The 24,903-nt window shown below is 54.8% G+C and overlaps 1 protein-coding gene and 1 long non-coding RNA gene across 3 annotated transcripts; one reads left to right on the top strand and one right to left on the bottom strand.

The window, feature by feature from the left end:
* Nucleotides 1–487: 487 nt before the first annotated feature.
* On the bottom strand, nt 488–1,416 carry LOC117080354. Its single transcript, XR_004435799.1, has 2 exons — nt 1,381–1,416; nt 488–1,137 (listed from the first exon to the last, which is right to left on the bottom strand). It is a non-coding gene; the product is annotated as an uncharacterized LOC117080354 (long non-coding RNA).
* Nucleotides 1,417–1,440: 24 nt separating this feature from the next.
* On the top strand, nt 1,441–16,430 carry RHOD (ras homolog family member D). 2 transcript variants are annotated; one of them, XM_033205340.1, is made up of 5 exons: nt 1,441–1,651; nt 10,007–10,094; nt 10,851–10,960; nt 14,206–14,340; nt 15,847–16,430. In XM_033205340.1, exons 1-5 carry the CDS (start codon nt 1,520–1,522, stop codon nt 16,012–16,014), a joined length of 633 nt encoding a protein of 210 aa, XP_033061231.1. In that variant the 5' UTR covers nt 1,441–1,519; the 3' UTR covers nt 16,015–16,430. The 2 variants fall into 2 exon arrangements, with proteins under 2 accessions (XP_033061231.1, XP_033061232.1); XM_033205341.1 differs by lacking the exons at nt 10,007–10,094; nt 10,851–10,960.
* The last annotated feature ends 8,473 nt before the right edge of the window (nt 16,431–24,903 follow it).

Here is a 24,903-nt window from a genome sequence, read left to right as displayed (position 1 = left end):
ACTCCTTGGGGCGGAGAGCCCTGCTCAGGAGCTACCTGCCCAGCCCGTGTCAAGTCACTGCCCAGCCCTATGGCAGTTTCGGGGAGGAAGAGGCACCTGGAAGGCAGAGCTGTCCTGGGGAGGCTCCTTCCCTCCAAGTGGGGCTCCATCCAGCCTGTGGACCACAGCCCGGAGCGGGAGCCAGGCAGAGGAGTCAAGGAGCTGGACTCTGCCTCTCCACGTAGTGACTCTTGCCCTGGCTGCCTCTTTAGACCACAGTGAGTTTAAAGGAGGTTGAAGGTGCTTTTTCGCCTGCCTGACTTGGAACTCCATGAGGGGTGATGTCATGACCAGCATAAATTGGGGGTAACCTAATGATGTCTGCCCCCTGTTCTTTTAAGCTTCAATGTAAACACTCAGTCCAAGATCTGGGAAGACCCTTGTGCCCATTTTTAAAAGATTTCAACTCTGGCCATTAGGAGAAGTGGAGGGATCAGGTGACAATGAGTTCCCAGTTCAATGCTGGATTTACTGCTGGCATCCAAAGTGCTCCACTGTGCAAGCACCAGCTCCTCTTGCTGCACCACTGTGCAAGGGAGACTCGCCCTCTGCGGGGGAGGGGGGACAGCATTCCGCTCCGGCCTCCACAGCCTCGCCCCGCCGCTGCCTCCTGTGGAACACCTTCTCCCTCCCCCATCTGACTGTGTCTCACTTTTTCCTCAAGACTCTGAAGGGCTTCCTGACTCACTCAACCTGGGCGAGGAGCTCCTTTCCCCTACTCCTGTCCCGCCGCTGCCTGTCCCTACCCACGTTGTAGTTCTGATCACACTGATGTCCTGCCTGACTAGTATTCTAGGCTGTGGGCTTCTCAAGGCAGGGCCTGGATTTTGTCTTGAACAGTTCAGGGTCCCCAGGCCCTTGGGCACCAGGAGGACGTCTCATGGTGCAATAATAAGAAACACTCACACTTTATAGAGGGAAGGTTCCATCTCTTTCCCTAGATCGTGGCCAGCCAGGGTGTCTGGTGACTGCCCACCTTCAGCAGAACTTCCTGGTGCTGGCAGAGGGAGGCAAGCCAGGCCTGGTAGGGCCAGTGAAGGGGGTCATCCCCTTCCCACCTGGCATGAAACGCCTGTGTTGTGCTCCGTCCTAAGCCCCCTGGGGAAATGCACCATTCATTCACTCATTCAGTAAAGGTCACTGGCTCCTGCCTGGATCTGGGACCCAGTCCCTGAGCACACCCCCGCCCCCACTGTCATGGTCCCGCTGTTTGTCTTCTCCCTTCCGACCTCCCGTGGCCCCAGCGCGGCCCGCTCACAGTAGGTACTCGGGCAGCGTTTCTTCAAGGACCTAGACGGCCTTGAGAGGAAGGGCCCCAGCCCAGCCACCCGGGCCTCTCACCTGGCTCTCGGGGCGTCCGGCTCGCACTTCCTCCCGCCGCCCCGCCCCTTCCACATTCCTGCCCCGCCGGGCCTGCCCCGCGCAGTCTGGGTCCCTGCGCTGCAGCCGCCCGCCCGCGGTCTCCGCGCCCGGCCCCGGGATGACGGCGGCCCAGGCCGCGGGCGAGGAGGCGCCACCAGGCGTGCGGTCGGTCAAGGTGGTCCTGGTGGGCGACGGCGGCTGCGGGAAGACGTCGCTGCTGATGGTCTTCGCCGATGGGGCCTTCCCCGAGGTGAGTGCCCAGCGTCTCCGCCTCGCCCGGTTCCGCTCGCGCGCCCGGGTGTGCAGGTCCGTGCCGGACGGCCCAGGCTGTGCGCCTGCCCCGGCCTCCGAGGGGTCTCCCAGCGGGGCCTGGGGTCCAGGGCAGAGTTCTTCTCCCCCAGCCATTGGGAATGAAGGCCTCAGTGATGTTATCTGTAAAGCGGGAGGAATGGCACCTACCAGGGAGGGGTGTCACAAGGACTGAGTGAGGCGACCTGGGTGCACACAACATCCTAAGACAGCACTTGGCCGCACAATTCCGCCAAAAGGGCCTGAGGGCTTGGGAGCCAGACTGCCTAGGTTAAAATTATGGCTTTGCCACTTACAGCTGTGTGCCCTTGCACAAGTCCCCTAACTCCGCTGTGCCTGTGTCCCTAACTACATCACAGGTGAGTGACAGCGCCCACCGCACAGGGTCACTGTGACAGTGAGTTAATAGACGTCAAGCACTCAGTCCCGGCCTGCGCACAGGAAGGACTCACGGAGAGTTGGCACATGTCACTCTTGGGAAACATATTCTCCCCTCCAGCTCATGCCGCTGGAATGCATGTGCCATGGGCTCTGCCTTGGAGGGTCGGAGCACACCAGCTGTAGCCTCAGCTGCTGGGCCCCCGTCTCTGCTCTCCTCTTATGAGCCCCGTGCCCTTTTGTAACCTGCTTAGCTTCTCTGAGCCTCAGTTTCCTCACAACAACCCCATGGGGTAGAGGGACTGTAGGGCGGTGGTGAGGTGGAGCCCAGGGAAGGCTGATAGGCAGCTCCAGTGCGGTACCTGGCACGTCCTTGGCGCTGTAGGCATGCCCACTGTTAATCCTTCCTGACATGTTGACTGCCCAGGCAGACTCCACAGGCACCAGGTGGCCGCTGCTCTGCCACCTCTCAGCTCTATTGTCCTGGGAGTCCATGGAGTTGCTCCCAGCATCTCCTCTTTTTTTATTTTTTGAGACAGAGTCTCACTGTCACCCAGGCTGGAGTGATATTGGCACAATCTCAGCTCACTGCAATCTCCGCCTCTCGGGCTCAAGCGATTCTCTTGCCTCAGCCCCCTGAGAAGCTGGGATTATAGGCACCTAACACCACGCCTGGCTAATTTTTTTTATTATTTTATTTTTGAGACGGAGTCTCGCTCTATCACCCAGGCTAGAGTGCAGTGGAGCAATCTCGGCTCACTGCAACCTTCGCCTCCCAGGTTCAAGTGATTCTCCCACCTCAGCCTCCTGAGTAGCTGGGACTACAGGTGCGTGCTACCGTGCCCAGCTAATTTTTGTATTTTTTTAGTAGAGACAGCATTTCACCATGTTGGCCAGGATGGTCTCCATCTCTTGACCTCGTGATCCGCCCGCCTTGGCCTCCCAAAGTACTGGGATTACAGGTGTGAGCCACCTCGCCTGGCCAATTTTTTTTATTTTTAGTAGAGACGGGGTTTTGCCATGTTGGTCAGGCTGGTCTCGAACTCCTGGCCTCAAGCGATCTGCCCGCCTCAGCCTCCCAAAGTGCTGGGAATACCGGCTTGAGCCACTGCAACTGGCATTCTTCCTTCTTTTCTTCCCAGCATCCTCAAAGCCCCTGGGGTTGTACAGGTGCTGGGGCATCTGAGCACAAGCAGGACGGGTCGGGCCTACCCTGGTTCTTATCACACTGTAGTTCTTATCACGATGATGTCCTGCCTGTCTCCCACCCTTGGCTGTGACCCCCGGGGCTGTATTGGCCCCCGCCATGGCTTTCTGCTGCAGTGGCATTGAGTCACTTTTGTTTAGTGGCTTGTGGAGCTGATGTCACCTTCTTTGATCAGTCATACTTTTTTTTAAGTTGGGGGAAACATGTTTCTGGATGCTGCCCATGGGAACCCAACAATGAGAGCACCCAGGGAAAAGCACCACACAGGGACAGATGGCCCAGGCCCAGGGGAAGGCACCTGATGGGCGGGGGCTGGAGGGCTGGTGCCTCACCACCAGCTCTGAAATGTCCTTGATGGTGAGACCATCCCAGCTTCAGAGCAGTTCTGACATGGAAATGGGCGTCTTGCAGTTGATAAGATGTGAATGCTTTGAGGGACATGCTGGGGCAGGCCGGAAATGGGGGGAGGGCATGCTTGTCACCAGGAAAATGGGCCGGATTTGTCCAGGCTCTTCCCCTGTCTGGGGGCCCTGGTTCCCTGGAGCAGGAGAGTCCTCTTCTTTTAAAGAGCCCACAATGGGCCGGGTGTGGTGGCTCACGCCTGTAATCCCAGCTCTCTGGGAGGCCAAGGCGGGTGGATCACCTGAGGTCAGGAGTTCAAGACCAGCCTGGCCAACATGGTGAAACCCCGTGTCTACCAAAAATACAAAAAAAAGTTCCTGGGCATACTAGCACACGCCTGTAATCCCAGCTACTTGGGAAGCTGAGGCAGGAGAATCGCTTGAATTCAGGAGGCGGAGGTTGCAGTGAACCAAGATCGCTCCACTGCACTCCAGCTCGGGGACAACAGAGCGAGACTCTGTCTCAAAAAAAAAAAATATATATATATATGTATATATATATATAAATCCCACAATGTGCAAGAGCTGGAAGGGGTTCATTTTGCAGATGGGAAACTGAGTCCAGAGCCCAGAGGCTTGCCTGGGGGCACATGGCTCAGCGGGGGCGGCACTGATCTAGAGCCCTGGTCTTCCCACTCCCTACCAGGGCCTTCTCCACAGCCCCCAGTGCTCTGCCTGCTGGACCCAGCCTCCTCCTGCCCCTGTCTCTAGCACCAGACTCTTCCTCCAGGCAGCCCTTGAAGCCCAAGGGGCCAGCAGCCAGGAGGCTGGAGTCCCATCTCCCAGACTTCCTGCACACAGCAAAGGGCCGAGAGCAGCCTGAGAATTTGGAGGGACCTCTGTGACCCTCATCCGGCTGTGGCCCAGCCCTGGGTTCAGGGCAGCAGGGGAGGGCAAGGTGGAGAGAGCTCCTGGAACAGGGGGGAGCCCCAGGCTGGGGTGCCAGCCTCTGCCCAGTCCTGGCTGGCATTTGGGGCTGCAACCATTCCCGCAGGTTCAAAGCCTAGCAGCCCCCACACCAGCATGGGGATAGGAGGCGGTGGGGAGCACCTGGCTCTGCTGGCTAGAGCCCCCTGAGTCCTTCCTTGTTTGCACTTGGACTCCCATGGGTGTCCTAACCAGGGATACCCCGATACTCCCCTTTGCCCAGGTCCGCTGTCTTGGTAATGATCCATTTTCTGTCTGTGAGCCCCTGGAGGGCAGACCCAAACCTGAGTCATCTCTGTCCTGGTCCAGCACAGGCTCAGCCCTTCTTTTCTGGCTGAGGACGGCCAAACAGATAAGATTAGGTGCCATTGGTCCCATGGACAGAGGGTGACCCTGCCTGGGGGTCAAAGAACAACACAACAGAAGGTACAGACAGAGTCTCTAGGATGACCTCCCGAGTGGGGGAAAGGGCTGTGACAGTTACAAGCCAGAGGGGAAACCCAGCCCCTTTCTGCCTCCAGGAACTGGAGTTGGTAACCTCAGGAAAGGCAGGTGGCTGGGGACAGAGCCTGGCCTCTGCAGCCAGAAAGACCTGGCTCTGTCACTAGCCAGCTGTTCAGTGTATCACCTTGAACAAGTCATTTCCTCTCTCTGAGCATCATCAGAAAGTGAAGGTTGTACTGATGTTCCAAGCTTGCCAGGATCAGAGACGGCGCCAGTACACAGCCACACACAGATCCTTAGAGAATGGAGGGTGACAGTATCATTACCATGGGTATTTGCAAAGCACTGAAACATGTTTCCCAAGAGATTCCCAGCAGGCTGCCCTGCAGCTCAGATCAAGAAGGTGACTTAGTGGGTGGTCAAGCTGGGAGCTCAGATGCAAGGGCACCAGTGCCCTTCACAATGAGAGGCCCCTACTCTAGGACAAAGGTCAGAAGCTGGGGAGGGGCTGGGGGTATTAGTCCATTTTCACACTGCTATAAAGAACTACCTGAGACTGGGTAATTCATAAAGAAAAGAGGTTGGCCGGGCACGGTGGCTCACGCCTGTAATCCCAACACTTTGGGAGGCCGAGGCAAGCGGATCACCTGAGGTCAGGAGTTTGAGAACAGCCTGGCCAACATGGCGAAACCCCGTCTCTACTAAAAATACAAAAATTAGCTAGGTGTGGTGGCAAGCACCTATAATCCCAGCTACTTGGGAGGCTGAGGCGAGAGAATCGCTTGAACCTGAAAGGTGGTGGTTGCAGTGAGCTGAGATCATGCCACTGCACGCCAGCCTGGGTGACAGAGCGAGACGCCGTCTCAAAAAAAAAAAAGACAGAAAAGAAAAGAAGTTTAATTGACTCACAGCTCTGCATGGCTGGGGAGGCCTCAGCAAACCTACAATCATGGTGGAAGGTGAAGTGGAACCAAGGCACTTCTTACGTGGAGCAGGAGAGAGAAAGAGAGAAGGGGGAAGCACCACACTTTTGAACCATCAGATCTCATAAGAACGTCCTCACTGTTGGCCAAGCGTGGTGGCTCACACCTGTAATCCCTGCTCTTTGGGAGGCCAAGGTGGGCAGATCACTTGAGGTCAAGAGTTCGAGTCCAGCCTGGCCAACATTGTAAAACCCCCATCTCTACTAAAAGTACAAAAATTAGGCTGGTCACAGTGGCTCATGCCTGTGATCCCAGCCCTTTGGGAGGCCAAGGCGGGTGGATCACCTGAGGTCGGAAGTTCGAGACCAGCCTGACCAACATGGAGAAACCCTGTCTCTACTAAAAATACAAAATTAGCCAGGCATGGTGGCACATGTATGTAATCTCAGCTACTCAGGAGGCTGAGGCAGGAGAATTGCTTGAACATGGGAGGCGGAGGTTGCGGTAAGCAGAGCGTGCTATTGCACTCCAGCCTGGGCAACAAGAACGATACTCCGTCTCAAAAAAAAAAAAAACCAAAAATTAGCCAGGTGTAGTGACACACGTGTAATCTCAGCTACTCAGGAGGCTGAGGCAGGAGAATCACTTGAACCCAGAAGGCAGAGGCTACAGTGAGCAAGATCGCACTACTGCACTCCAGCCTGACTCCGTCAAAAAAAAAAAAAAAAAAAAAATCTCCCTCACTATCACAAGAACAGCATGGGGAAAACCACCTTCACGATTCAATCACCTCCCACCAGATCCTTCCCTCGACACGTGGGCATTACAATTCGAGATGAGATTTGTGTGGGGACACACAGCCAATCCATATCACTGGAGAAGGTGTCACCACCTGGAAGGATGGATGGGGGCTCGTGTGGACACTGCTCCTGGCCACCAGCTTTCCCGGTGGTGAGCATTTATGCTGGGGCCTCATCTGCCAGTCCATCCTCCCTCCCACATCATGGCGTGACACTCTTCCCCTTTAACCAGTGAGGAGACTGTCCTAAGGACACATAGCTGGTGAGTGCCAGAGCTGGGTCTTAAGCCAGGCACATCTAAACCTAAAGCTAGTGCTTCTAGCTACCAGGTCACACCGCCCCCACCAGGCAAAGGGCCTGAGGGAGGGCACTCTGAGCGGGCAAGGGGGGATAGAGAGGTAGGTGAGGCCCTTGTCTCTTCCTGTTGGTTCCTCTTGGTAGAAGGAGTGACAGCATGTCTAGAGTCTGGGGTGGGGCCAGCCCTTACCTCAAGGCTATCCCAACTTCTCCATCTTCCTCAGCTGCCCACTCTGGGACCTGCCTTTCTCCCCACCCCACTCCCTGCAGCTTCCCTGGAGGATGGTGCTGACCCACTGCTCAGGTGCTGCCCCTCCCAGCTGGTCAGGGCCTGACTCAGAGGGCCAGCAGGCAGGCAGGCGTGAAATTCTCCTGAGTCATGGGCAGGTGGGGGCCCCACCTGGCATCGGAAGGTAATAGGATAGGGGCCCCCCTGACTGTGGCCGTACCAACCAGCCCTGAGCAGGCAGTTGAGGGTTAGGGACCTAACAGCAGGCAGCCCAGCATGCCCCTTGGAGCAGAGGGCACAGGTTGTGGCAGAGTTTTGCAAAGGCATCTTTCAAAAGCTCCCTCTTCATTCCTGCATTTTCATCTGTGTACAAAACCTGGCCTGTTGCCCGTTCATCTCACCTTCATGGAAAGGCAGTGAGTTTAGGCTGGGCAGGGCTGGAATAAGGGGCCTCTGTCCTGGGTGACCTCCTCCCAAGCCCAGGCAGGACAAAGAAGAAAGGCCCAAATATGGGACACTGGGCTGGGCGTGGTGGCTCACACCCATAATCCCAGCACTTTGGGAGGCCAAGGCAGGTGGATCTTGTGAGTCCAGGAGTTCAAGACCAGCCTGGGCAACATAGCAAGACCCCATCTCTACAAAAAATACAAAAAATTACTTTGGGAGGTCAAGGTGGGTGGATTGCTTGAGTTCAGGAGTTTGAGACCAGCCTGGGCAACATGGCAAAACCCTGTCTCTACGAAAAAAAGAAAAAGAAAAATTAGCCAGACATGGTGGCCCACACCTGTAATCCCAGCTACTCAGGAGGCTGAGGTAGGAGAATCACTTGAGCCTGGGAGACAGAGGTTGCAGTGAGTCAAGATCGCGCCACTGCACTGCCTGGGTGACAGAGTGAGACCCTATTTAAAAAAAAAAAAAAAAGGGCAGGGCGTGCTGGCTCATACCTGTAATCCCAGCACTTTGGGAGGCCAAGGGGGGTGGATCACTTGAGTCCAGGAGTTCAGGACCAGCCTGGCTAATATTGTGAAACCCCCATCTCTACTAAAAATACAAAAATTACCCCGGTGTGCTGGTGTGTGCTTGTAATCCCAGCTACTCTCAAGGCTGAGGCAGAAGAATCACTTGAACCCAGGAGGCAGAGGGTGCAGTGACCAAGAGATCATGCCATTGTACTCCAGCATAGGTGACAGAGCAGGCCTGTCTCTCAAAAAAAAAAAAAAAAAAAGCCCGGGTGCAGTGGCTCACACCTGTAATCCCAGCACTTTGGGAAGCCGAGGTGGGCGGATCATGAAGTCAGGAGTTCAAGACCAGCCTGACCAACATGGTGAAACCCCATCTCTACTGAAAATACAAAAATTAGCCAGGCATGGTGGCACGTGTCTGTAATCCCAGCTACTCGGGAGGCTGAGGCAGGAGAATCCCTTGAACCTGGGAGGCGGAGGTTGCAGTGAGCCAAGATCACACCATTGCACTGCAGCCTGGGTGACAGAGTGAGACTCTGTCTCTAAAAAAGAAAAGAAAAAAAAAGGTGGAGGGCACATTGGGGCCTTCTGGTAAGGGATCAGGAAAGACATCCCAGGAAGGTGAAGGTAGCATTTAATAGGGGTCTTGTTTGGATTGTGAGAGGTTGAGAGTCAAAGAAGGAACCCCAAAAAGCTGCGAGTTCCCCAGGGCAGGGATTGAGTCTTTTGTTGCCTGCTTCCCAGTGTCCGGAATTGGGCCTAGAGAAGGTGCTAATGCTGCTGAATGAATAGATGAATGAACAAACGAACAAAGCAAGGAATGAATAAACATGTAGGTTAATGTTGTTCTAGGAAGGGGGGACAACATGAATGAAGGCTCAGAAATGGGAGTCCCACCAGCATGTGCCTGTGGTCCCAGCTCTTGGGAGGCAGAGGCAGGAGGATTGCGTGAGCCCAGGAGTTTGGGGCTACGGTGAGCTACGGTGCCTGTGAATAGCTGCTGCACTCCAGCCTGGGAAACACAGGGAGACCCTGTCTGTGAAAAAAAGGAAAACTGGGAGTCCCCTGCCCCCATCCAGAGGGCAATGATAAAAATAACAGTAGCTGGCATGTAGATGTGCTTATTTTATGCCAGGCCCTGAGCTAAGGGCTGTGCATGGAATATCTCACTGAATCCTTATAGCGGCACTGTGGTAGGGTTTTTTTTTTTTTTTTTTTGAGACGGAGTTCCACTTTGTCACCCAGGCTGGAGTACAATGGTGCAATCTCGGCTCACTGCAACATCCACCTCCTGGGTTCAAGCCATTCCCCTGCCTCAGCCTCCCAAGTAGCTGGGATTACAGACATGTGCCAACACGCCTGGCTAAGTTTTGTATTTTTAGTAGAGACAGGGTTTCACCATGTTGGCCAGGCTGGTCTCGAACTCCTGGTCTCAAGGCCCACCTCAGCCTCCCAAAGTGCTGGGATTACAGGGGTCAGCCATGGCTCCTGGCTGGTAGGGACTTTTAATATTCCCATTTCACGACTGAGAACAAAGCTCGGGAGGTTCAGGACTTTACATAAGCAGACAGGCTCTGGACCAGCACCCCAGGCAGGCCAAGGAGGAGGCTTCTCACAAACAACTACACTCCACTGACTCCCAAGGAGGGGGCAGCGCTGTGGACAGACCAAGTCCCCAATGCCTCTCAAAGCCTCCTCACAGCCTCCCCCTGCCCTGCTTCTCCTCAGAGCTACACCCCCACCGTGTTTGAGCGGTACATGGTCAACCTGCAAGTGAAAGGCAAACCTGTGCACCTCCACATCTGGGACACAGCAGGTGGGTGTGCAGGGGCAAGGGCAGGGTGGGAGAGGCTTCTGTGGGCCCCAGATGCCTGGGACACATTCCGCTCTGCTTCCTTCTGAACCAGGGAGGCCAGCCAGTCTCCCAGGGACAGGCGCAGGCCAGGAGTGGGCCCAGGAGTCTGAGCTCCCTTTGCCTCTGCAGCTGTGTCCACCTGCACCCCCAGCACCCCAGGGCTGCCCACTACGTCTTGGAGGCAAGCGGGAATCCAGCACTTTGCTTTCAGGACTGTTCCTGGCCTTCTGAGCACTCCATCCTGCTTTTAGCTTCTGTAGGATCTGCCTGTCCGTGGCTTCTGCCCTCCAGCCTCCTGACCTTGCCTATACCAGGGTGAGCTCTGAGCTAAACTCAGGGCATCCCAGCAGCCCTCTTAGTTGGACGGGTTAAGATGTCTTTGCCAGGTTCCCACCTACCCCTTATTTCTCACTCCTAAGCTCAGGGCAAAGCCGGCTTCTGAGCAGTTGGCCCCAGTTCCTCCAGGCGGTGCCAGGCCTGGCCTCTGCCTTGCCCACCATCCCTTCCAGACACCCCACAGGCAGAAGTGAGCACTGCCCCAAGGGGGCACTCCCATGGAATAGCCACCTCAGAGCCAAATTTGTGCCAGACTCTGAGGCAAAAAACTAGGCCTTGTCCCCAGAAGCTCCCCATCTGATGGGATGACCTCCTGACATTGGGGCGGTGCTGACAGGGGCCAGGAGCCCTGAAGGCAGTGACCACCCCCACTCTGCCCAGGGCAAGATGACTATGACCGCCTGCGGCCCCTGTTCTACCCTGACGCCAGCGTCCTGCTGCTCTGCTTTGATGTCACCAGCCCGAACAGCTTTGACAACGTCTTTAACCGGGTAGGTATTGGGGGACAGGGTGGCATAGCCCCCATAGCCAGGCCACTCCACTCTGCCACCCACCCTTGATCCAACTGACTGTCCGAGCTTGGAAGGCCCAAAATGATATTGATTCCAGAGCCTTTGGTGTATATATGGGGAAACTGAAGCCCAGAGTGGGGCAGTGGCTTGCCCAGGGTCTCTGGCACAGGGATTTGGTGGCAGCATCTGCCTTTCTGACTCCCAGTACAGTGCTCCTTGCCTACCCTATGCTGCAGACTCCGAACACTGTGGCTCTTCCCACTGCGGCTCTGCCTGAGGTTGCTGGGTGACCCAGAGGCTCCTGCATCTCCCCAGCCTGTGCCTGCCCGAGGTACACGAACCACCAAGTCAGTGCAGCAGCTCTGCGTGGCTGCTGGTTCTCAGAGGCTAGTCATGGACATCAGGGATGTGGCCCCTTGAATTCCTCTGCTCCAGCTGCCTTTAGCCATGGCACAGCCCCTCACCCACTGCTGCCAGGGCCTCCGAGTTTCTGCAGGGTACAGCCCACGACAGTATTTGCAGCAACAGCAACAACAATGGCGACAATTTTAAGGACTGACCATGTGCCAGGCACTGTTCTGGGTACTTGCATGTATTTCCTCATTTACTCCCCTGGCCAGCCTTTTGGAGTGTTATTATTCCCGGATCCCGTCACTCATCCAGAGATACACATCTATTAAAGTGGTAACGCTGGGATTTGAACCCTGGCAGGCTGCCCCGCCCATTCCTTCAGAACAAATGATTGAGCACATTCGTTCTGGTGCTGTTTGGGCATTGGGGACCAGGAGAGATGGTGGTGGCTGGGACCAGGGTGCTAGCAGTGGGGGTGATAAGAAGCAGGTTCATTCTGAATCGGTCTAGAAGGCGGAGTTTGCTCATGATCGGGGTTTCCTGTTGGACTGGATGTGGGTGGGAGGGAGGAGTTTTTACCAGAGCAGCTGGCAGGTGGAGTTGCCCTTGGCCAGGATGAGAAGGAGCAAGCTGGGGACCGGAGTGGGACATCCTAGTGGAGGTGTCCGGCAGGCAGTGCCAGGCATGCGTCTGCAGTTCCTCCTAGCAGGCAGTCCAGCTGGGCAGCCTCAATGCAGCCGCATATTTATAAGCTACAGGTGCAGTAAAGCCTGGGGGAGGCTGCCCGGCGAGGGAGAGCAGCTAGAGGAGAGGAAAGACCACAGGCTGAACCCCAGGGAGAGAAGGAGGCAGGCAAGGCCCCATAAGACCTAGGAGAGCCAGGAGAGTGGGGTCCTGGGGTGAACTGCAGGCTCGGTCAGGTAGGAGGGAGTGATGCTCAGGGTCAGGGCTATCGAGGGATTGGTAGGAGCAGGGCTGAGGATCCACTAGTGGTGGCCAGGCACGGTGGCTCATGCCTTGTAATCCCAGCACTTTGGGAGGCCGAGGAGGGCGGATCATTTGAGGTCAGGAGTTTGAGACCCGCCTGACCAACATGGTGAAACCCCATCGCTACTAAAACTACAAAAATTAGCCAGGCATAGTGGCACATGCCTATAACCCCAGCTACTTGGGAGGCTGAGGCAGGAGAATTGCTTGAACCTGGGAGGTGGAGGTTGCAGTGAGCCGAGATTGCACCACTGCACTCCAGCCTGGGCAACAAGAGCTGGACTCTGTCTCAAAAAACAGAGGATTCACTGCTGGGTTCAGTGGGAGCCACCAAGGAAATCTTCCTCATGGGCAGTTTCGGTGGATGGGTAGGGTGTGGGGAATCTGCCAGGGACCCCACAAAGGCCCCATTTGCTTCCAGGAATGAGGTAGTTTGATGCCTATTTGTTTGTTTGTTTGTTTTGAGATGGAGTCTCACTCTGTCTCCCAGGCTGGAGTGCAGTGGTACAATCTGGGCTCACTGCAACCTCCACCTCCCGAGTTCAAGCGATTCTCCTGCCTCAGCCTCCTGAGTAGCTGGGACTACAGGCTTGAGCCACCAAGCCCGGCTGATGCCAATTTTTATCTGGCAAGTTTGACGCCTGAGCCGGCCAACTTAGTGCTCCTGGAGATAGAAAGCCCCCTCGGGATCCCCGGCGCCCCAGCTGTAGTCCAGGCTGAAAGAACTCGGCCCTGGTGGCCTCACATTCTGCAGAGCAGCCCTCCCTCCACCAGGCAAGCCGTTGAGGCAGACAGCTGCAACCATTTTGTGAGCTGATTTATTTATTTATTTATTTTCGAGACAGATTCTCACTCTGTCGCCCAGGCTGGAGTGCAGTGGCTCCATCTCAGCTCACTGCAACCTCCGCCTCCCGGGTTCAAGCGATTCTCCTGCCTCGGTCTCCGGAGTAGCTGGGACCACAGGCACCACCACCACGCCCAGCTAATTTTTGTATTTTTAGTAGAGACGGGGTTTCCCATTGTTGGCCAGGCTGGTCTCCAACTCCTGACCTCAGGTGATCTGCCTGCCTCAGCCTCCCAAAGTGCTGGGATTACAGGCGTGAGCCACCGAGCCCGGCCTGGATTGATTGATTTATTTTTATCTTATTTATTTATTTTATTTATTTATTTATTTTTTTTTGAGACGGAGTTTCTCTCTGCCGCCCAGGCTGGAGTGCAGTGGCCGGATCTCAGCTCACTGCAAGCTCCGCCTCCCGGGTTCACGCCATTCTCCTGCCTCAAGCCTCCAGAGTAGCTGGGACTACAGGTGTCCGCCACCTCGCCCGGCTAGTTTTTTGTATTTTTTAGTAGAGACGGGGTTTCACCGTGTTAGCCAGGATGGTCTCGATCTCCTGACCTCGTGATCTGCCCGTCTCGGCCTCCCAAAGTGCTGGGATTACAGGCTTGAGCCACCGCGCCCGGCCTCCGGATTTGTTTTTAAAGGATCCCTTATTTCCTTATATGTTTTGCTCAGTTTAGTGGGTGTCTGTGAGCGCCCTTACCCTGCAGAGAGGCAGGATTCTAGAAGGGCAGGAGCAGGGCTCTGAGCCCCACCCCCAGGCTCAAATCCTGCCATTTCCAGCCAAGGCCAAGTTACGTCGCCTCTCTGTGCCTCAGTTACTGCATCTGTACAGTGGGATTGGTTATCAACTTGCTGCCGGGCCTTGGGGAATTAATGGGTCCATATGTGTAAATTCTCAGATGAGAGTCTGGTACCAAATAGTTTCTCCCTAGATGCTGGCAGTACTGATTATCAATATCAGAGCTTGGGCTGGGGAGCAGGAGAGTGGCCCACTGAGAGGGCCAGAACTCTCAAGGGCTCATACATGCCCCCTCGCCCCCTGCAGTGGTACCCGGAAGTGAATCATTTCTGCAAGAAGGTGCCCATCATCGTCGTGGGCTGCAAGACTGACCTGCGCAAGGACAAATCACTGGTGAACAAGCTCCGAAGAAACGGGTTGGAGCCTGTGACCTACCACAGGGTAGGAAACCCAGCCTGAGGTGGGAGTTGGGGAGGACTGGGTAAGGGGACCTCTGGATGCCTCTCAGTGGCACCAGGTGTCCAGCACGCTCAGGGTGTAGGTCAGAGCTGGGGTCGTCTTAGAGGCTGTCGGTGTCAGGAACTTCCAGCACTTGGAAATGGTCCCTAGAATATGCTGGGAGCCTCCACCGGCAGAAGGGAGAACAAAGAAGTAGGCATATCAGAGTCAGTTCCACCACCAACCTGAGACCCAGAGAGGAGGCCCACATATTCAGACTGTGGGATCCTCTCTGCTACACGCCCAGGTTCATAGGAAGTTCATTTCTTGGTGCCTTGAGAGGCAAAGAGGCCCAGCCCAGAATGGAGGTAAGAAACACAACGGGCCGGGCACGGTGGCTCACGCCTGTAATCCCAGCACTTGGGAGGCCAAGGTGGGTGGATCACTTGAGGTCAGGAGTTCGAGACCAGCCAGGGCAAAATAGTGAGACCCTATCTCTACCAAAAATACAAAAAAATTAGCCGGGTGGTGTGGTGGCAGGTGCCTGTAGTCCCAGCTACTCTGAAGGCTGAGGCAGGAGAATCACTTGAACCCGGTTGGCGGAGTTGCAGTCAGCTGAGATTGCACCACTGCACTCCAGCCTGGATGACAGAGCAAGATTCTGTCTCAGAAAAAAAGAAAAGAAAAAAGAAAAGAAAAGAAAAAGAAACACAATGAAGACCAGGCACGATGGCTCATGCCTGTAACCCTAGCACTTTGGGAGGATGAGGCTGGAGAATCATTTGAGTCCAGGAGTTTGAGACCAGCCTAGACAACATAGGGAGACCCCATCTCTACAAAAAAGTAAAAAGAAAAAATAGCTGGGCTTGGTGGGCGCTCCCCTGGTCCCAGCTACTTGGGAGGGTGAGGCGGGAGGATCCCTTGATTCCAGAAGTTCGAGGTTACAGTGAGCCAAGATTGCACCACCACACTCCAGCCTGGGCAACAGAGCAAGACCCTGTCTCAAAAAAAAAAAAAAAAAAATGCCAGGGGTGGTGACTCATGCCTGTAATCGCAGCACTTGGGAGGCCAAGGCGGGTGGATCTCTTGATGTCAGGAGTTCGAGACCAGCCAAGGCAAAATAGCGAGACCCTGTCTCTACCAAAATTACAAAAGATTAGCCAGGTGTGGTGGCGGGTTCCTGTAGTCCCAGCTACTCTGGAGGCTGAGGCAGGAGAATCACTTGAACCTGGTTGGCGGAGTCGCAGTGAGCTGAGATCGCACCACTGCACTGCACTCCAGCCTGGACAACAGAGCAAGACTCCGTCTCAAAAAAAAAAAAAGAAAAGAAAAGAAAGAAAAGAAAAATAAATGTGCTAAAGTGCGTGAGGGCGCTTGGGCAAGCCAGGGTACGGGAGCCGTGGGTGCTCGGCAGACCCCACCTTCCACTCTTGTCCAGGGGAAGGAAGCGAGGACGTGAGGCCTGCCCACTGCCCCCTTCACAGCAGCCCCATCCACCTCTCCCTCTAGGGCCAGGAGATGGCGAGGTCCGTTGGCGCGGTGGCCTACCTCGAGTGCTCAGCTCGGCTCCATGACAATGTCCACGCCGTCTTCCAGGAGGCGGCCGAAGTGGCCCTCAGCAGCCGCGGTCGCAACTTCTGGCGGCGGATTACCCAGGGCTTTTGCGTGGTGACCTGAGCATCTCGGGGCGTCCCAGCAGCATGGGAAGGGGCAGGGTGCTGACCTACTGCTGAGCTGGCTGGGCTGGACCCGGTCCCTAGGCTGTGACCGTCAAACTGCACCACAACAGACGGGTGCCACCAAGGCCAAGCCCTGGGGCCTGGGAGTCTTGGACTGAGAAAGGGGGCTCCTGGGCCCACCTACCCTATGTAGGGCTCCTCCTGCCGTGCTTGAGAACCACTCACTGACCCCTACGCCCTGTCCCGGACCGACATCCTGGAGCCGCCTGTGCAGCCTGATGCCCCCTCGTGGCTGCTCCCAGGGCTGCACCTGCCAGGACCTAAAGTTCTTAGGTCCCTCCTGCCAGAACCCACACCCGGCCCCATCCCACCTGTCATACTGGCAACTGTAACAAGGAAAACGACATCACTTGTCATTTGTGTCATGCCTCGTTTCTTTTTTCTTTTCTTTTTTTCAGACAGAGTCTCGAGTCTCGCTCTGTCCCCCAGGCTGGAGTACAGTGGCTCAATTTCAGCTCACTGCAAACTGTGCCTCCTGGGTTCAAGCGATTCTCCTGCCTCAGCCTCCTGGGTAGCTGGGGTTACAGGTGCGCGCCACCATGCCCGGCTAATTTTTGTATTTTTTTTTTAGTAAAGACGGGGTTTCACCACGTCAGCCTGGGGTCTCGAACTCCTGACCTCGTGATCCACCCACCTCAGTCTCCCAAAGTGCTGGGATTACAGCCGTGAGCCACCACGCCCGGCCTATGCCTCTTGTGTCAAAGCGGCTTTACACACACGTTCCAAGGTAGGTAAAAGCCCACCCCATCTAGGCACTGGGATGGGACTGCTTGGATCCAATCCAGCTTTATTGCTTCCACTATCTTGGGCAAGTTCTTCTGGGCCTCAGCTTCCTCACCTGTGAAATGGATCACAGACTAAGCCATGGAGCTTTTGGATGAGTAAGAGGGTCATGAGGACCAACACATGCAAAGAGTTTAGTAGGTGCCTAGCATGCAGTAAGTGCTCACAAAAGGTTAGGCCAGGGCTGGACGCGGTGACTCACTCCTGTAATCCCGGCACTTTGGGAGGCTGACATGGCTGGATCACGAGGTCAGGAGTTCGAGACCAGCCTGACCAACATGGCGAAACCCCTGTCTGTACTAAAAATACAAAAATTAGCCAGGCGTGGTGGCACACACCTGTAATCCCAGCTACTCCAGAGGCTGAGGAAGGAGAATTGCTTGAACCCAGGAGGCGGAGGTTGCTGTGAGCCAAGATCACACCACTGCACTCCAGCCTGGGCAACGGAGCAAGACTCCTCAAAAGAAAAAAAAAAAAAAGGCCGGGCACAGTGGCTCACGCCTGTAATCCCAGCACTTTGGGAGGTCAAGGCGGGAAGATCATGAGGTCAGGAGTCGAGATCATCCTCGCTAACACAGTGAAACCCCATCTCTACTAAAAAAAATACAAAAAAATTAGCCGGGCATGGTGGCGGGCACCTGTAGTCCTAGCTACTTGGGAGGCTGAGGCAGGAGAATGGTGTGAATCTGGGAGGTGGAGCTTGCAGTGAGCTGAGGTCCGGCCACTGCACTCCAGCCTGGGTGACAGAGTGAGACTCCATCTCAAAAAAAAAAAAAGGTTTAGCCAGGTGCTGTGGCACACCTGTCCCAGCCACAATTGCACCAGTGCACTCCAGCTTGGGCTACAAAGCAGAAAAAAAAAAAAAGTGGTTGGGTGTATTGGCTTACGCCTGTAATTCCAGCACTTTGGGAGACTGGAGCAGATGGATCACCTGAGGTCAGGAGTTCCAGACTAGCCTGATGGTCACATGGTGAAACCCGGTCTCTACTAAAAATGTAAAAATTAGTCAGATGTGGTGGTGCGCCCCTGTAATCCCAGCTACTTGGGAGGCTGAGACTGGAGAATCACTTGAACCTGGGAGGTGGAAGTTGCAATGAGCTGAGATTATACCACTGCACTCCAGCCTGGGTGACAGAGTGAGACTGTCAAAAAAAAAAGGATCCTGACTTCTGACTTCAGAGCAGTTGAGGCTCGTGCAAGAAGATAAATCTGCAAGAAGTCTGGGTAAAAAGCGTGACAGCAAAAACACCATCAAGGGCTCCAGGAACACAGGGAAGTTATAGAGGAGAGCTGTCTGAGCTAGGTTAAGCTCACTGGGCTTGGGGAGAATGGGGAAGAATATGCTGGGTGCAGGGTACGCTTAGGGGAAGAGCAATCAGGCTAGAAATGGAGGCTGGGAAAAGGTGTTTCCCATCCCTGAGCAGGTTAGATTAAAAACTCAGCGGGGCCGGGTGCGGTGGCTCACGCCCGTCATCCCATCACTTTGGGAGGCCGAGGAAGGCAGAGCACCTGAGGTCAGGAGTTCCAGACCAGCCTGGGCAACATGCTGAAACCTCATCTCTACTAAAAATACAAAAAAATTAGCTGGGCATGGTGGCGGGCACCTGTAATCCCAGCTACTCGGGAGGCTGAGGAAGGAGAATCGCTTGAACCTGGGAGGCAGAAGCTGCAGTGAACTGAGATCACGCCACTGCACTCCAGCCTGGGCAACAAGAGCGAAACTCTGTCTCGAAAAATAAATAATAACAATAAATTAATAAATAATAGTAGTTTAAACAATAAAATATAATATAAATAATAAAAATTTAAAAACTCACAGTGGGGACTGGAATCCAGGTAGGGTTTTCCACGTTGGCCCCTAACACTATTTCACGTGCTGCAGCTCAGCCCTGTAATCTGAGCTGTAAGCCCCCACGTTGCTGAAGCAGTCCCCCACCTGGAACTGTTTCTGATGAAACTTCCGGGACAGGTGTCAGCAGCTGGTTCTCATTAAGGATCATGTGTATCAATGCAAAAGAAATGGTCCCGTTTGGCTGGGTGCGGTGGCTCACGCCTGTAATCCCAGCACTTTGGGAGGCCAAAGCAGATGGATTGCTTGAGGCCAGGAGTTCATAGACCAGCCTGGCCAACATGATGAAACCGTGTCTCTATAAAAAAATACAAAAATTAGCCCAGTGTGGTAGCACGCACCTGTAGTCCCCAGCTACTCAGGAGGCTGAGGCAGGAGAATTGTGTGGGACGAAGAGGTTGTGGTGAGCCGAGAATGCACCACTACACTCTAGCCTGGATGATAGAGTGAGACCCCATCTCAAAAAATATATATATATATATGTTTGGTTTTGGAACTTCCCAAGAGCTTTAATTAGGCTCACAGTACAGTTGGAGAATATTTGGGTTTGAGTCCAGAGCACATGGGCATAGAGTAGATTAGTGCAGCTTTGGTGCTGGTTCATGGTTTGGTTCAGATCAAGCCTCTGAGCATAAGAAAGTTACTCATTCAGGCCAGAAATGAAGCTGTGGCAGGTGGGGTCATAAGTGCCCTGCTCACCCTGTGGCTTGGCCAAATGGGTAGATAGGAGGGGTGCTCAAACTGCATCTGATTCAGGACACCCCAAGATCTCTCTTAGGAAATTACCTCCCCTTGAAGCCCCAACAGGATTCTTTTTTTTTTCACAGACAGAGTCTTGCTCTGTTGCCCAGGCTGGAGTGCAGTGGTGCAATCATAGCTTACTGCAGCCTCAACCTCCTGGGCTCAAGCAGTCCTCCTACCTCAGCCTCCTGAGTATCTGGGACTACAGTTGCACACCACACCCAGCTAATCCCCCTGCAGGGTTCTAAGTGCTATAGAGGAGAGCAGACCATGGGGTGGGCTTGTTCACTGAATCAATTTTAATGAGTTCACATTGACTAAGACTCACTGAGGCCGGGCGTGGTGGCTCACGCCTGTAATCCCAGAACTTTGGGAGGCCAAGGCAGGTAGATCACCTGAGGTCAGGAGTTCAAGACTAGCCTGACCCACATGGTGAAACCCCATCTCTACTAAAAATACAAAACTAAGCTGGGTGTGGTGACGCGTGCCTGTAATCCCAGCTTCTAGGGAAGCTGAAGCATGAGAATTGCTTCAGTCTGGGAGGTGGAGGTTGCAGTGAGCCGAGATCATGCCATTGCACTACTCCAGACTGGACAACAGAGCGAGACTCTGTCTCCAAAAAAAAGAAAAAAGAAAGAAAGAAGGAAGGAAAGAGAGTCACTGTGTGCTTCGTGCTGTGTACTGTGCTTAGTCATTTTCCATGAAAGTATCCCATTTAGTAGTCACAGGCCCCAGCAAGCTAGGACCAAGTACACATCCACCTCACAGATGAGGAGGCGGAAGCACAGAGGGCTCAGTCAAATGCTCATGACCTCAAGAAGTAGCAGGGCCAAGGTTTAAGCCCAGGACAGTCTGTCCAGAATCTCGGCTGTTAACCACTACGCTGGACCCCTGTCCTGAGTCACCTCTTCCCCGGACCCCCAGCCCTGGACCCCTGCTTTGTACCAGTATTTCCAGACCCAGACCCCAAGGAGCTAAGAGTTTACAGAGACAAAAAGGCTTAGAACTGTCTTTCAGGGATTGGGAGCAACATGGCGGGTGCAAGGCTGTGAAGACCACGTGGTTTGCCCCAGACACCAGCAGAGCTACAGCTCACAGAAGGCCCGCTGAAGCAGGCTGAGCAGCACCTGAGGATCCCAGCAGAAGGAACAGGCGCTGGGATTTATTGGGTTCCCACCCCGTGCCAGACGCTTGATTGACAAGATGCCATTATTAGACCCATTTCAGAGAAGAAAATAAGGCTCAGGGCAGGAGAGTGGTCTGTGTAGGGTCATGTGGCCAGAGGTAGGGCTGAAGTTCAGCTCAGCCTCTCATGGTACTTCATTGAGGACGCATGCTGGGAGATCAAGGTCAGTGAGAAACCGAGCTCTGTGGGCAAAGAAGAAACAGGATGGGTCTGGAGAGCTGAAAGATCCAGTGGTGTGCACAAGTTGGGGAGAAGCATCTGGGGCCACCACATGAGAGGAGGGAAGTGGGCACCTGCCTGCTGTTCTGGGGAGGGAGTTCCTGGGAGAGAGACAGTGGGACTCAGGAGCACACACACTGGACTTTCCTTGCCTGCCAAGGGCTGCCCTCCTCTCCTTCTTTGAGGGCTCATCACCACCTGAAATGGTCCTGTCTATCTCCCCATGGCCATGCCAGCTCTCTGAGAGCACAGGCTGGGCTTGTTGCAATCCTCCATGCCCGCCGGGAGCGGTGGCTCATGCCTGTAATCTCAGCACTTTGGGAGGCCGAGGCGGCGGATCACGAGGTCAGGAGATCAAGACCATCCTGGCTAACATGGAGAAACCCCGTCTCTACTAAAAATAAAAAAAATTAGCCAGGCGTGGTCGTGGGTACGTGTAGTCCCAGCTGCTCAGGAGGCTGAGGCAGGAGAATTGCTTGAACCCCAGAGGCAGAGGTTGCAGTGAGCTGAGATTGCGCCATTGCACTACAGCCTGGGTGACAGAGCAAGACTCCATATCAAAAAAAAAAAAAAAAGAGGCCGGGCGCGGTGGCTCAAGCCTGTAATCCCAGCACTTTGGGAGGCCGAGACGGGCGGATCACGAGGTCAGGAGATCGAGAGACCATCCTGGCTAACACGGTGAAACCCCGTCTCTACTAAAAATACAAAAAACTAGCCGGGCGAGGTGGCGAGCGCCTGTAGTCCCAGCTACTTGGGAGGCTGAGGCAGGAGAATGGCGTGAACCCGGGAGGCGGAGCTTGCAGTGAGCCGAGATCGCGCCACTGCACTCCAGCCTGGGTGACAGAGCGAGACTCCGCCTCAAAAAAAAAAAAAAAAAAAAAGAAAGAAATCCCCTGTGCCTCAAACAATGCCTAGCATATAGTAAACACCAATACATAGGTGAGAAGTGAGTGAATTAATGAATGAATTTCATCAATCAGTGTTCCATTCAGACCCTCATCTATTCCAGCTTGGACCAGCACATAAGTCTCCCAGCCTGCAGGCTCTCAGCCTCCTCCATCCTCCTCACTCTGGCAGAGCCATCCTCCAAAGCACAAGTGTGTCCCTGCACAGAAGACTTCGGCAGCCCCCTCTGCCCAGAGATGAAGTGCCAGAGTCCACGGCTGGGGCCTGGGGCTCTCCAGTATCTGGCCCCAGCCCACCTTGATCCGGGCCTTATCCCCAGGACACCTCCCCACACCCACTCGGGCCACACCCAGGGGCCACATCAAGGGAGCACCAACCTCCTAGCCTTCACTCAGACTGCTTTCCCATCTCAGCAAGCCCTGCCTCCCAGTCACCGCCCATTCAAACCTCCCCTCCTCCCCCAAATCCTTCAGGGTCCAGCTGGGACACCACCCTCTCCAGGAAGCTTGTGGGCCAGGCCTGCTGCCTTTCTCCCTCTTCACTGCACACCTGCCTGTGTGCACCAAAGCTGTCTTCGCAGGGCCCCTTGGCTAAGGAACTGGGCTTTTCTTCCCATGCTGTGGGAAGGACCAGGTTGAACTCCCTAAGATGACAGGTCTGGTCGTGGGACCAGGTGGGCTATCTGGGAGGGCGGAGGCGGGATCCTGGAGACCAGCTGGGCAGCTGCAGATGTCCACACACAAGAAACAAGCCACCACAAGTCAAGGCTTGGTGACTTCTGGGCTGGGAGCTGTAGCACCAAGGGTGGACTTTGGGAAGGGTGGGGATGTTGGGAGGGAGGTAAGAATGCAGGCCTCTCCCACCCAGGGTCCGGGGGAGGAATGTGGGGAGGGCGAGTACTTCTCCCAGACCCGGCACTGGGAGAGGCAGGGACCGACTGCTTTCTCACTCTGGCCTCTCTCCCTCTGCCCGCCTGTGTTTCAGGCCCCATCCTGCCTAGGCCACCACACACAGCTCTCCAACTGTGTCCAAGGAGGGCACGGGGGCGGCGGCGGTGGGGGCGGGGCGCGGTCCTTGGAGACGCCTGTGAGGAGCCAGAGTTATTACTATTATTCTCCTTCTCCCCCCAACAATCCCCTCTTTCAGTTCCTCACTGCCCAGCCTGGCAGGGCAGGCACTGCCAGACGAGTGGGAGCTAGGGAAGGCCCAGCCTGGAGGCCAGCCCAAGCCAAAAGCCACAAACCACAGTCTTCCTTACCCCACGCCACCTCCACCCAGCCTCGGGGTTGTCTGCTGGGAAGGTAGAGGGCAGGGGTGGGGACTTCAAGTCATCTCCTCCAGGACAGGCCACTCCCTAACACCCTCAGGGTGAGGAGGAGGGTGGGACACACACCGTGAGTCACAGAGCTTCCCTCCCCGCTGTGCCGGGGCAGCACTCTGGGCCCCATCCCATGTCTGGACACAGGGAGAGGATGGTGGCCAGCAGATCACCCTACTCCAGGCCACCCTCTGCTCTCCCGCCTCGTCTTCCCCCTGGGGACCCGTCATTTGGAGGATAACCACTCACAGCCCCCAGGAAGTCATCGTTCAGCCGCTGGCTAGGAAAGCAACAAAGCATATGGCCAGGCTGAGGGCAGTAAACGCGGGAAAGAGTGGAACGGCTGACAGCCCACCCCTGCATTCAAGGGCTTAATCTCCACAGTAATGCTGCTGATTAATAGGTCAGATTGCCAGGCGCGGTGGCTCAGGCCTGTAATCCCAGCACTTTGGAAGGCCAAGGTGGGCGGATCACCTGAGGTCAGGAGTTTGAGACCTGCCTGACCAACATGGTGAAACCCTATCTCTACTAAAAATACAAAAAATTAGCCAGGCGTGGTGGTGGGCACCTGTAATCCCAGCTACTCAGGAGGCTGAGGCAGGAGAATCGCTTGAACCCATGAGGCAGAGATTGCAGTGAGTCAAGCACCACTGCACTTCAGCCTAGGCAGGACAGAGACTCCATCTCAAAAACAAACAAACAAACACAAAAAAGGTCAGATTGTGACTAGAAGGGGACTTTCCTGCGTTCAAATCCTGGCTCTGCAACTTACCAGCTGTGTGACCTTGAAGGAGACACTAGGGCTTTCTTATGTGTCAGTTTCCTTATTTGTCAAATGTGGGTATGAGTAGTTCTGACCTCCTACATTGGTTGGATTCAATAAGCAAATAGTGCTTATTCACTCCCTCAGTGCTAACTCCTAACTAGAGCTATTAACTAAGAAATGAGGATAATTGTTTACTGTGCAGGGTTGTTGCAGGGCCTGCGAAGCAGAAACAAGCATGTATGTGTTTGATGCTGGCCCCCTCTTCCCAATCTGGGTCACCAAGCCTGGAAGGAGAAGAGAGGGAAGCTTCATCAAGGAGACGGAATGGAACATGAGGCCGACCGCTGTTTGCAGGCCTGCAGGAGGGGCTGGACCTTCAGCAAAGCCAGGGAGGATGGGGCTGGAATTTCCTCCAGGGCTCCTGTTTGCACGGGACACACCAAACTGAGCAGTGCTCAGCCCAGGGCTGACAATAGTAGTACGTCTGATTAGGAAATGCATAGTATCAGCTCCTACCAAAAAACACATTTTATTTTTATTTATTTATGGTTTTCTTTGTTTTTGGTTTTAGTTTTATTGAGACAGAGTTTCACTTTTGTCACCTAGGCTGCAATGGTGCGATCTCAGCTCACTGCAATCTCCACCTCCCGGGTTCAAGCAATTCTCCTGCTTCAGCCTCCCAAGTAGCTGGGATTACAGGCACCCAACACCACTCCCAGCTAATTTTTGTATTTTTACTAGAGATGGGATTTCACCACATTGGCCAGCCTGGTCTAGAACTCCTGACCTTAGGTGATCCGCCTGCCTTGGCCTCCCAAAGTGCTGGGATTACAGGTGTGAGCCACCGCACCCAGCCTTTATTTCTTTTTGAGCCAGGGTCTCACTCTGTCATCCAGGCTGGAGTGCAGTGGCATAGTCTCTGCTCACTGCAGCCTCGACCTCCTGGGCTCAAGTGATCCTCCCGCCTCTGCCTCCCAAGTAGCTGGGACCACACAGCACACTCCACCATAGGCCCTGCTCCAGGCACTGTGACTACTGAGTACCAAGTGCAGGGTGCAG

Source organism: Trachypithecus francoisi, unplaced genomic scaffold (genome assembly GCF_009764315.1).
Source record: "Trachypithecus francoisi isolate TF-2019V2 unplaced genomic scaffold, Tfra_2.0 Lachesis_group8, whole genome shotgun sequence".
In the NCBI taxonomy this organism is placed as follows: domain Eukaryota; kingdom Metazoa; phylum Chordata; class Mammalia; order Primates; family Cercopithecidae; genus Trachypithecus; species Trachypithecus francoisi.
This window is presented reverse-complemented; position numbering and strand designations above follow the sequence as displayed.